The following is a 12,695-nucleotide window of genomic DNA, read 5'->3' on the forward strand; positions in this document are numbered from 1 at the left end:
CGGGGTGAACAGGCTGTGGCTGGGGTGGCTGCTGTTTTTCAGGGCTTTGTAGCTGTCAGGAATATTTGTTTACACGTGGTCCAGGATATTTCTTCCTCTGGTGGGGATCTGACATGCTATGAAGATTCCATCTGGTTGCTGCTGATGGCATCATACAATTCCTGCAGTGCATTTTTTGAATTTGCATCAGATAGATTTTTGTACCCCACAGAATGGCCTAATCCACCTGACAGAATGACCTACGCCACATTTAACAACATTTATACAGGAAGTAGTACATTCTGATAGATTTTTGTACCTGACAGAATGACCTACTGCACCTATAAATCAAATATAACCTTTTAAATATTATTGTTGTTGCCATGGTATTTGCAGAAGATTATTTTTAATTTGTTAGTTTTAGAAATCTAGAAATCTTTTTTGAACTACAACATTTTTTCCTGTTGCTCTACTTTTAAAAATATACATTAAAATATAATAGAAATAAACTTTTTTGTTCATATTTTTCTCCACGTGTGCCTTATATATCCCTTTGAGTAGTGCTGGATGTTTTACGGCCGAGTTTCTCTACGAACATAAATAAAAGACGTACCGGTGTACTTCCTGTTTTGTTTTTCTTTCGCTCCGTGTCTGCTCCTGCTCGGGTAGGGTAGATAATGGAAGAATTTGCGGGTCGGGGAGACGACCATAGCCTACCCGTGAAGAAACGCGCTCTTATTAGATACCGGTGGACCTTATAAACCAGACAGAAGCAGCGGGCAGTAGTAACACCTGCCGCGGGGCTCCAGACTCCCTCACTCCGCCTGTACTGTCCGCGACATGGCACTCAGCTCGGGCGGCTGGGCTCCTCCAGCCCCGGTCCCTGCCTCGTCCCAACAGGCTGCATGCGGCGGGTCTGCGCTGACGCCTTGCTGCAGTACTGTTTTAATGTCGGTCCGGGTTTCCGTGTGTCATTCCGGGATCCGGCCTCTGTGCCTCCCCGGAGCAGGCAGCGAGGCTCTGCGGCTGCAGCTCAGCATGGACCCGAGCCGGGCCGGAGAGTTCCGACTGGCGCTGCGAGACACTAGCGGGAACCGCAGTGTGGTGAGATTTCACGCATACACCTGTGTGCTCAGAGGGTGTGTTACCCGCTCAGATATGCTTGTGATGAACCACCTTGCTGAAACACATTTATATTTTATAGCAGTATAGGCCTGTACACGCCATTTTAAGGAGCACTGCACTGCAGCTCCACACATTCATATTTTGGGATAAAATCACAACACCGACTGCATGTAGACGTAAAGACAAACAGCCCAAGACTTTCTCCCATGTGTTTTAATGATCTACTATGATATGTATCTATGATAGAGAACTTGTTTTAGTTATCTATACTGCAGTTAAGATGTTTTTTTAGTTTCACTTTCATTTTCAGTTGTTTCATAACCACTACACACTCAGTTTCATTAGATTAAACATAATCAGGGGAAACCCTTCAGCTATGCACAGTGGCAAACTCACTCTCCAGGTTTTAACGTTAAGACCGGTGGGAATTTTCTACCAGTTATCAGTCCAGATAAAAATGCTACACTTGTTTTTGTTTTTGCCCCCATTTTCCACAGGTTTTATTCTCAGACTTTTTTTTCATGCGCCCAATAGATATATTTCTCTCAAATTTTAGTTCCAATTTGTTAAAATCTGTGTTAGTGACCACCCTTTTTCTAAGATAATCCATTCCACAAGACAGGTATGGCATATCAAGATGCTGATTAAACAGCATCACTGTCACACAGGCGGTCACTCTAAAACATGCAGTTAGATCACACAACACAATGCTACAGATGTCCCAAAGTTTGTTCATATTGCCAATGAAGTTCATGTTTATTTTCTATTGTGAGCGGTCTACATTGCTGTTCCCCTGAATTTGGCTGTGCATTGAACTGGCCTCACAACCACACAAATCAGTTACAGTAACAAACTGCTGTCTGCTCAAAATCTTTGTGAGGACAACGAGCATGCAGATGAGCTTCCCTGAGACAGTTTCTGAGGGTGTGTTGAGAAATTCGTCAGTTTTGACACTTGATGTGGATGTCCTGAACTCATGTGGTTAATTGTGGTGTTGTGGTTCTGAGGCTGTTTGGATGCACTGCCAACTTATTAGAAATGGCAATTTATAGTTGTGAAATTACATTCATTTTACAGGCAGATTCCCAGTGGACATTCCTGCAGCAAACATGCAGATGAAAGGCTCCCTCAAAACATCTTTGGCATCATGTTGTGTGATAAAACTGCACATTTTAGAGTAGGCACTTATTGTGACAAGGCACACCTGTTTAGTAGTCGTTCATGAAAAAAGTATTAGACTTTTAATTTAAAGCTGTGAAAAATGGGAGCAAAAACAAAAATGCTGCTTTTAAATTTCTGTTGAGTATTTTTGGCAGAAGTAGCATGACAAGCTGTTAATAACCGTATATTACACTTGTCACTCTTCATCTTATTCAAAGTCTCTACTCATCCCTTCAGACTATATACTTGATGATGAAAGCATGTGTTGAGTAGAGGGACATTTTGGTCCTAGGAACTCTCTCGCAATAGGAGGTTTTGTAATAACTTTTCAGCTCCTCATTACATTTAGGGGGCTAAATACGGTGTCTAGCATACCTTTTCATTTTAATTTGTATTCGTAACAAAGTCACTTTGCTTTCTTTTCTTTTTCCCTTTCTTGGGGAAAGACAGGGCAGTGTAGGTTGGCAGTCCATAAGCAGTTACTCTCAGGTTTAGCTGCATTGTATGACAAATCCTACAGTGCAGAGGTGGATTAAACCACTTTGCACCTTTAATGGTCGAGATGAACCTCAGAGAGTTTCCACTATTTTTTTTATACAAAGTTCAGTCTTTCAACCTGATTATTTAGTTTATTTTGATGTAGTGATGCAGGCTTTCACACACATTCATTTATTTATGGTGGCCTGCGACAATCCACACATCTTATGCCACAAATACACAATGTGTGTGTCCTACAAAGGGACACACACATTTAAAAGAAAAAGGAAAGGACTGATGTTTGCCATTGATGTTTTCAACGCTTGATGCCTCAGAACTAAATGACACTTAACCTCCCTAAATCTTAAAAACAAATAAAATAAATAAAAATAATAAATAAAGGAGTCAACTGAAGCAGCAGAGGCCGAAGTACCCTTAGTTTAGGCTTCTGTGGTATCTATTTTTTTCTTGCCTTCATACCTTAGTGACTTTTTACTGGGGTGTGTGGTACATGACAATGTTTCTGCCATAGACAAAAACAAAAAGCTGAGCTTTTGGTGATTGAGGTCCCTGAGGAATGTATGATCCTATCTAGAATATAATGCTGTGTTTCTTATATGCAACGAGACTTCTTACAAAAGTCTTTCTGGGTGAAAAACTTATGACCCATAGAAAAATGAATAGATAGGGATAGACGCCCTTCTTGCTCCTATGCTATGAATTACTGCAGCGATGGATTAATAGACTGAACAGAGATGACGTTTAGAATAAAATCATGTGACTTTTAAAATGCTTTTGTAGTTGTTATAAAAGTAAGCTGGGGTGGGTAGGTTTATGTATGGGAAAAAAATGGGGGAGGTGTTAGTATAAGTACACACCTACTGTATGTTTTTTGCATGCCAACATATAAAAAACCCCCAAAAAGTACAGTCCTCTCAAGTTATTTGTGCCAGTACTCCCAAACTTGTGCAGACACATTTTTCTTTTTCACTGGTCCTGTAACGTTATCCCCACCACTTGCATTCGCTATCTTTATCAGCTCAGCTGCCCATTCCCCCAGTAGAGTCCGACCGCTGGTGGTGCGTGCTGTGCACTACAGTATCAGTTGAACACAGCATCTCTGTATCAGTGCAATAGAAACCAGAGCGTCTGTAATTTTGACAGTATTGGGGTCAGAGGACTAGAAAGGCGTTATGGAAGTCCATTTACCAACTTAAGTTTCTCTTACATTAAGGTAACCTCAGTGCCACTGCTGAGACACAATTTGATACAAAGTCAAGTTCTTCCTCTCCTTCAGTATCAGAGGTGATTACTGTCAGTGGACACATTAGTCCTTAACTGCAGATACACATGCTTGATCATATGTGAAGTTGACCTTACTTTGAACTCTGCCGGTCTCACTGCTCATCCAAACTTTATGTCCTTTGTTTTGTGGAGTTCACTGTGAACTGTTATCTTGAAAAACCTGACAGGCTCAGTTTCGGCTTTTCATCTCGGTGAAATCTCAAGTCAGACAGATTTCCCCCTGACGACTGAGTTGCCTCTTGATTTGCATACTTTTACTTTGATCCCAGCTTCTTTTAGTTGTCTGACTGAGCTGGCAGACTGTTCGTACACAGTCATATCAGAGTATAAATACACTCTCTGGCAGGTGGAAAATCCCTCTTTGCTGCTTTTGTCTACCCACAACAGATTTCAATGCCCTAATGATGCTACAGTGAGCAGATTATGTATAATCTCATTTGCTTTCTACAGTATTTCAGGGGATTATTTCCTTTCTCTCATACTAATACTCTTACAAAATATATTGCTGTTTGAGCCCACATTTTGTACTTTATTTTTTTCCATGTTCATGACAAATTTAATGGTGGATATAAATAATTAAGAAATGTCAGCAATGTGCATTTGCAAATACCAGAGGCTGCCTCATTGTTGTTAAGCTAAAATGAAGAGTTAATTAATCGATTATATCGTAAACAGAAACTAATCTGCAGCTACAGTTTTTGATAACAGATTCATAGCTTTAGCTTTAAAAATAACAATCAGTAGTTACAGCTTTTCAAATGTTAAGATTTGCCAGGAAGTTGAATATAATTTTGATTTTGGACTGTGACAAAACAGTAAACTTGAAAATTTCGGATTAATCAATAATGAAAATACTTGGTAGTTGTTAGTCGCACAATGCCAAATGGCAAATACATTTTTTGACTAATTGACTTTTATCCAACTTTTCTGTCTTTTATGTTTGTATACATTATTTAGTTGTTTTTGTTGTTTTTTCTCAAACTGTCCCTGTATTATTATTATTAGCCATATGAGATTTACTTGTTTTTGTTTCTTCTCCTCAGTTCATTGCAGAGTTTGACCTGCGCTCGGTGCAGTACGAGGTCAAATCCCCTCGTTGCCATGAGATGCGTCTCGCTGCACCGCCCCACGACTGCATCCGCTTCAACTTCCGTTGCGACCGCGAAGCCGAGGAGTGGGCCACTGTAGTGATGTCCTCGCTCAGAGAGGCACATAGAGGTACATTCTTTCTATGTTCAATTTACACATCAGACATTGTAAAATTAAAATAAGGACACATAAAATAAGGAAAACATAATTATTCCCTTTATCTACATAGATACATGTTTAAACTATTAAGCCAATTGTTTGTTGAGTTGTTCTCTTTCTAAATATTATAAAATACAATAAAAAAATATAAGCGACAGGGCATACCATCTGTGGCCCTAGGTGAAAAGGGATAAATCAAGAAATTTGCGAAAAGTTAAAAAAACTTTGCCTGGGAGCAAAAAAAAAAAAGAAAAAAAAAGTGGGATGGACAGATTGTAATTGTCAGATATAAAATGAAGACACCAGATGCAATGCACCATAAGTTCTTTAGGCTCCATAGAAACACAGTTAAGACCATTTTTCAAGGTTGAATGAAATGCACTGTGGGTGCTTTAGGTCGATTTGCAGGCATAAGCTATGAAGGCAAATCCAAGAGGTGAAGGAAAAGCAAACCAGAATTAACAGAAGGAAGTAAAGTCTCATTTGGCCAGGCACAGTTTTGTCAATAGTCTCTCAAGGTTGATCCAGTTGCAACTGTGAACAGGGACTTAAGCCTATATTAAGGAATTATTTGTCTAACCCTTTGAAACCTGGATTGATATCACTTTTTTGTGCTTTGTTCTGACGGCTTCACAAGTATTTCAACTTAATAGACAACCACAAACTTTGCAAGATTGGCAAATTGCAGGAAATTTGTATTTAAAGTTATTTTACATAATTATTATTATTTTGAAGTACTTTTTCAGGTCATTTTCTTGTATAGTTGTTGTTATTATTTAACTCTTTTCATTGTTTTTTGTTTTTGATTTTCAGGTAATTTTCTTGTACTTTTTTCAATTTTATTTTTGCTATTTTTTGTGTCATTTCTCCTTAAGTGTCCCATTGCCTTTTTTCCCCCATGTTTTTGAAAAAAAAATCTATTTACTCTGGTTTCAAAAGGTAATAATAATAATATATAATAATAATAATTTATGTTTGGTCTTTATCAGCCAAGTATAGTATTTAAAATAAGTACTGTTATCAGTTGATGTAAGTGCTTGCTCACTAAGCTTGTGTTAAGCACTATTGTAACAACGTGTCTTGTTTCTCGTCTGACAGTTGCAAATATTAACACATGTGAATCAGACGGCAGACACAACGACACAGCAGCAGCCATGGAGCAGTGGAGCTCAGCGTCACTGCCACTCACCGGTGGGTATCTGTGTTTACCGTCTCGTGATTTTATTTCTCTGCTCAGAACATGCTCTAAAAATGTCACTTTTGATGGCTTTTTTTTTTTTGCTTTGCAGAAGAGCTATGCTTGGAACTCGCCAGGGCGATTGAAGCAGGCGACACTCAAGCCGCTTCACAGCACGCGTCCGCTCTGGCTCGGCAAAAAGCAGTGCTGACGATTCAGCTGTCTGAAAAGAACTACGCAGAGGGAGAGATCGGGTGAGAAATGCAAAGTGTTGAGCTGAAGATTTATCGCTTCCAGGTTGTGTGTTTTTGCAGCTTACAGTGCCGAATATCTGTGTTGCAGTTTATCTGTGGTAGTGGAGGACGTTTCATCATCCTGTTGTGTCACAGTGAAAGTCTTTCCTTACATGACTGTGGCTGCACTCAAGCAACAGGTTAGAAAATTGTCACTAACTAATGATTTAATAGCTTTAGAAGGTTTTCATTCACTAACTCCCACGGCTCTTCAGGTGTTTCTTGAGTACGGTTTCCATCCTCGTGTGCAGCGCTGGGTGATTGGTCAGTGCTTGTGCACAGAGCCAAGGTCGCTGGCCTCCTACGGGGTGCAGAAAGACGGTGATACGGCGTACCTCTACCTGATCTCTGCCCGACAAGCCCGCATCACCCGCCAGCTGTTCCAGCAGGACCTGGAGAGCGCACTCCTTGCACCACCTCTCCCACTGGGCAACGGCCCCACCTCCCAAGACTGGAGGGGTTACAGCACCCTGCCCTCGAGGTTACCCCACAATAACCAGGGTGAGATCAACAAACGCAAATTTTCTGTCATAGTTCAAGCAGGAAGTATGACAGTAGTGAAATGTTTCTCATTCTTATAAGGTTTAAGTGTTGCTTCTCAGCTCTATTTAGTTCAGTTCAATTCAGCTGTATAGTCATTTTGCTATACACTTACATGCCAAGCTGAATGAAAGTGTTTCTCTGTGATCGCAGACACTAAATGTAAAAATAAATGCAACAATAAACACTAAAAACCTCCTCACTGTTAGTAAAAACAACCATAAACAGCCTCTAGAAATTGAGCTAAAGCGACAGTTCACCCCAAAGTCACAAATTTTTACTTATTTTTCCTCTTACCTGTAGTGCTGTTTATCAATCTAGATTGTTTTGATGTGAGTTGCCGCATGTTGGAGATATCGGCCATAGAAATGTCTGCCTTCTCTCAAATGTAATGAAAGAAGATGGCTTTCGGCCTTTGGTGCTCACAATGCCGAAAAAAAATGTCACTGTTCAGGTGACTTATCGAAAGACTTATGTGGTACCCCTCCCTGAGCTACCACCTTATTGTGATGGAGAGGTTTGCGTGTCCCAATGATCCTAGGAGCTCAGTTCTCGAGGGCTTTATGCTCCTGGTAGGGTCACCCATGGCAAACAGGTCCTAGGGGAGGGAACACACAAAGCGTAGCTCACCAGATCTCTTCTGATGAAATGATGAAAGAGATAAACGGACGCGGGTCACCCCCCCCCCCCCGTGGCAACGTGGGACCTCCTTCCCATGGGCTCCCCACCCATAGGAGGGGCCAAAAGGGGTCTGATGCGATGTGAGTTGGGCGGCAGCCGAAGGCAGGGACCTTGGCGGTCCGATCTAGGGACGTGGAATGTCATCTCTCTGGTGGGGAAGGAGCCGGAGCTGAGGTTGAGAAGTTCCGACTAGATATAGTCAGCCTCACCTCGACACTTAGTATGGGCTCCAGACCAGTCTTCGAAAGAGGGGTTGGACTCTCTTCCACTCTGGAGTTGCCACTGGTGAGAGTTGCCAGGCAGGGGTGGCAATACTTATTGCCCCCCGGCTCGGTGTATATCTTGTTTGTGCCTATGGTCCAAACTGCTGGGGGACTGCAACACTCACATTCGTGGCAACAGTGAGACCTGGAGTGGTGTGATCAGTGGTGTTTTGGCCGCAGTTCAGTGATTGACTTTGTAGTTGTGCCGCATGTCTTGGAAACTGAAGAGAGGGGCGGAGCTGTCAACCGATCACCACCTGGTGATGAGTTGGCTCCGATGGTGGGGGAGGACTCCGGTCAGACCTGGCCTGTCGTGGCGGCAACACCCGAACCCATTGATGGCAGGGCCCCAGGGGTGGATGAGATCCGCCCAGAGTTCCTTAAGGCCCTGGATGTTGTGGGGCTGTCATGGTTGACACGACTCTGCAGCATTGCGTGGACATCAGGGGCAGTGCCTCTGTACTGGCAGACCGGGGTGGTGGTCCCTCTTTTTAAGAAGGGGGACCGGAGGGTGTGTTCTAACTATAGGGGGATCACACAACTCAGCCTCCCTGGTAAGGTCTATTCAGGGGTACTTGAGAGGAGGGTCTGCAGGATAGTCAACCTTGGATCCAGGAGGAGCGCGGTTTTGTCCTGGTCATGGAACTGTGGACCAGCTTTGGACCCTTGGCAGGATCCTTGAGGGTGCATGGGAGTTTGTCCAACCAGTACACATGTGCTTTGTGGACTTGGAGAAGGCATTCGACCGTGTCCCTCGGGGAGTCCTGTGGGGGGCTTCTCCAGGAGTATGGTATATCAGACCCCCTGATACGGGCCGTCCGTTCCCTATACAACCGGTGCCGGAGCTTGGTCCGCATTGCCGGCAGTAAGTCAGACTCGTTTCCAGTGAGCCTGGACTGCCCTTTGTCACCAATTCTGTTCATAACTTTTATGGACAGAATTTCTAGGCGTAGCCAGGGCGTTGAGTGGGTCCGGTTTGGTGACCTCAGGATTGGGTCGCTGCTTTTTGCAGATGATGTGGTCCTGTTGGCTTCATCAGGCCGTGACCTTCAGTTCTCACTGGATCGGTTCGCAGCCAAGTGTGAAGCGGCGGAGGTGAGAATCAGCACCTCCAAATCTGAGGCCATGGTTCTTAGCCGAAAAAGGGTGGAGTGCCCTCTCCAGATCGGGGAAGAGATCCTGTCCCAAGTGGAGGAGTTTAAGTGCCTTGGGGTCTTGTCCATGAGTGAGGGAAGGATGGAGCGGGAAATCGACAGGCGGATCAGTGCAACGTCTGCAGTAATGCAGACTCTGCACTGATCTGTCGTGGTGAAGAGGGAGCGGAACCGAACGGCAAAGCTCTCGATTTACCGGTCGATCTTCGTTCCTACCCTCACCTATGTTCACAAGCTTTGGGTAGTGACCGAAAGAACAAGATCGTGGGTACAAGCCGAAATGAGCTTCCTCCATAGGGTGGCTGGGCTCTCCCTTAGAGATGGGTGAGAAGCTCGGTCATCCAGGAGGAGCTCGGAGTAGAGTCGCTGCTCCTCCATGCTGAGAAGAGCCAGATGAGGTGGCTCTGGCATCTAATTAGGATGCTTCCCAGACTCCTCCCTGGTGAGGTGTTGAGGGCACGTCCCACCAGTAGGAGGCCCCAGGGAAGACCCAGGATACGCTGGAGAGACTATGTCTCCCAGCTGGCCTGGGAACGCTTTGGGATCCCGCGGGAAGAGCTGGACGAATTGGCCGGGGAGAGGGAAGTCTGGGCTTCCCTGCTTAGGCTGCTGCCCCCACGACCCGACCCTGGATAAGCGTTAGAAAATGGATGGATGGACTTATTGTCATATGTGCAAACTACAGAAAGTTCAGTTCTGTAAATATATTGTATGATTGTTTTTGTCAGGAGGCACAGGTGGAGTTGATAGACCAGGTGAAATCAAAGATGTCCTCGACATTAAGAACCTGCAGCTGAATGATCATCCCAACAAAGCCAGTAAAACACAGGTATGTCAGTAGTATATTTTGTTGAAGCAGTAGAGACAACAGGAGTAAATATATATAATAATGTGATTTTTGTGGAAATTACACAAAACCTACCTACATATTTTGACAAAAATCATGTTGTTGTATTTTTTTTATATCTGTGTGCATTTTTATGGTACCCTGAACCAAATAAAGGTAGATAGATATAGATATAGACATAGATGAAGATACTGTATGCATCTATGAGCCAGACTGACTTTGGGTAAATGTTAAAAATAGTATCCACCTGGCTGGACCAGCTAGGAGCCACTGTTCTACACCACATGATACCTTGCTTGAATTACAGGCACAACCTCTAGCGCTGAACCAGAACCAGTGTTTTCCAACTGTGCTCTGTGCATGATAATACAGGACAAATCATGTCCTCTAACAATTCAGTAAGGGACAGCTCATTTCAGTATGGGATGATCTCGTGTTATTTATGGGACAGATAGCAATCTTTTCCTCTCTGTGTGCAGGCAATGGAAACTGCACCGTTGGTTACAGGAACAATTCCTTTTTGTTGTGGTTGCATTTTCAACACACTGTTGTTGAGCCACAAATTTAGCTTAGTCTGGTTGTTAGTAATGTTACAGATAAAGACAGTGCATCAGGTACCAAAGCTATGCAAGGACATTTTAGAAAATGCTCATTTAAAGTCAAATAAATACCTGTTACAAAACAAAGCAGGGCTTGCTAAATTGTAGGCAAAAAAGAAAACTGCCACCATTAGCGATTAGCCACCAAGATTAGTCACTGGGACTAACCATGGACAGTCTTGCAATTAACAGTCTTACAGCTATTACCGCTACCTTACTGGAAGTTGTACCCATAATAATTTCTTGAGTAGCACCTTCAGCAATAAGATGGATCATTTGCCAAATTATTCCCTCTTAAATCTGTTTCATCTCACTTCCTCTCAGCAGACAGAGTGGGCTTGTCCCTCATGCACTTTCATCAACAAGCCGTCCCGTCCAGGCTGTGAAATCTGTGCTACAGCTAGACCGGACACACACATCCAGCAGGTACTGCATAGTGTCAAGTGATCAATGTCTCTTTGTACAAGTCTTTATAACATTTTCCTCACTAACAGTTGCCTCCTTTTATTCTTTCACAAAGGAGAAAGGACGGAGAGAGGATCGAGGAGAGTCCGGTTTAAGCAGCAGCTGACTGCCCATCATCGCTGTGAGGTTGCCATGTCTCACTCACTCACACACGCATACACACACACACACACACACACACAGAGGGAGGATGCTAAACAACAAAATACTCACATAAAGACTGCACTGAGAGTCCTCTGACAGCTGGAGCGATTGAAGCACTGTAGCATGACACAGAGCTGCACAGGTCTAGACTCAGACGATGAACTGCAGACAGAGTGCGCCAGCTTGAACCAGTTATATGGACATGACCATGACATACATCTGAATTTGGCTCTTTATTTATTTTACTGTGTGTGTGTGTTTGTGTGTGTTTGTGTGGTTGTGTGTGTGTGTGTGTGTGTGTGTGTGTGTGTGTGTGTGTGTGTGTGTGTGTGTGTGTGTGTGTGTGTGTATGTGTCTGTATGTAGGTGTGTGTGTGTGTGTGTGTGTATGTGTGTGTGTGTGTGGTTGTGTGATGCAAATGACACAGACAGCCTGATATTTATTTTAGGTGAGACAGACTTGATACGAGTTGTTTGCATTCGATTGCAGCTAAAGTTGAGGGAATGTCATACTTTCAGTTTCTGCCAGCTGTGAAGTGAGAGGAAAGGTGGTGCCCTTTTCTGATTGTTAAAGTGTCATCTACCAAAATAATCTTGGCTGTTTTAAAAAGAAAAAAAAGAAAGCTATGGCTGAAAAGAGAAGGTGTGTTGCGTTTACAGGGTTGTCAAGTGCTTTTATTTTTTTATAACATCGTATTAAGTGTATTATTTTTAACAAGATGCATTGAGTAATTGATGTACATTTTAGCATTTGATTTAATTTTACTCAATTCCCTCTGAGTTGTGACAGCAATGGAATGATCATTTTTCCGTACATAATACTGTAAAAACTTGCATTAGCTGAATAAACATAACAGAAATTAAACAATTATGTTTTTCTTTTGATAATTGGCCCACAAAAAGTTGCAGTAACTCATGGACAAATATAGTTTAGTGCACAGTTTAAAGAAGTAATCCATTGTTTTAACAGATAAAATTCAATTCACTCATCAAAAGGTGTACTGCTCTGTACTCCGGTGTACTTAACTGTTAAAGTGAGGAAAGATAAAACCACAGCAGCTCTACAGGACTGTTTTGAGCGCACAGATTGGCAAATGTTTAAAAACGCTGCAACTCAAGATAACAAGATCAGTCTTGAAGAATATGCATCTTCTGTGACATCATATATCAGCAAATGTGTTGATGACTTGGTGATCACAAAGACAGCTATGTCATTCCCCAACTAGAAAACAGAAAAA

At 42.8% G+C, this 12,695-nt stretch overlaps 1 protein-coding gene across 2 annotated transcripts; it reads left to right on the forward strand.

The window, feature by feature from the left end:
• The first annotated feature begins 563 nt into the window (after positions 1-563).
• Positions 564-12,325, forward strand: sharpin (SHANK-associated RH domain interacting protein). Of its 2 annotated transcripts, none has more exons than XM_042497180.2 (9): positions 564-1,083; positions 5,091-5,265; positions 6,394-6,486; positions 6,585-6,726; positions 6,815-6,905; positions 6,981-7,266; positions 10,132-10,232; positions 11,177-11,275; positions 11,370-12,325. In XM_042497180.2, exons 1-9 carry the CDS (start codon positions 820-822, stop codon positions 11,418-11,420), a joined length of 1,302 nt encoding a protein of 433 aa, XP_042353114.1. In that variant the 5' UTR covers positions 564-819; the 3' UTR covers positions 11,421-12,325. The 2 variants fall into 2 exon arrangements, with proteins under 2 accessions (XP_042353114.1, XP_042353113.1); XM_042497179.2 differs by having other exon boundaries at positions 566-1,083; positions 11,174-11,275.
• The last annotated feature ends 370 nt before the right edge of the window (positions 12,326-12,695 follow it).

Source organism: Plectropomus leopardus, chromosome 12 (assembly GCF_026936395.1).
Source record: "Plectropomus leopardus strain MGB_pleo_1.0 chromosome 12, ASM2693639v1, whole genome shotgun sequence".
NCBI lineage: Eukaryota > Metazoa > Chordata > Actinopteri > Perciformes > Serranidae > Plectropomus > Plectropomus leopardus.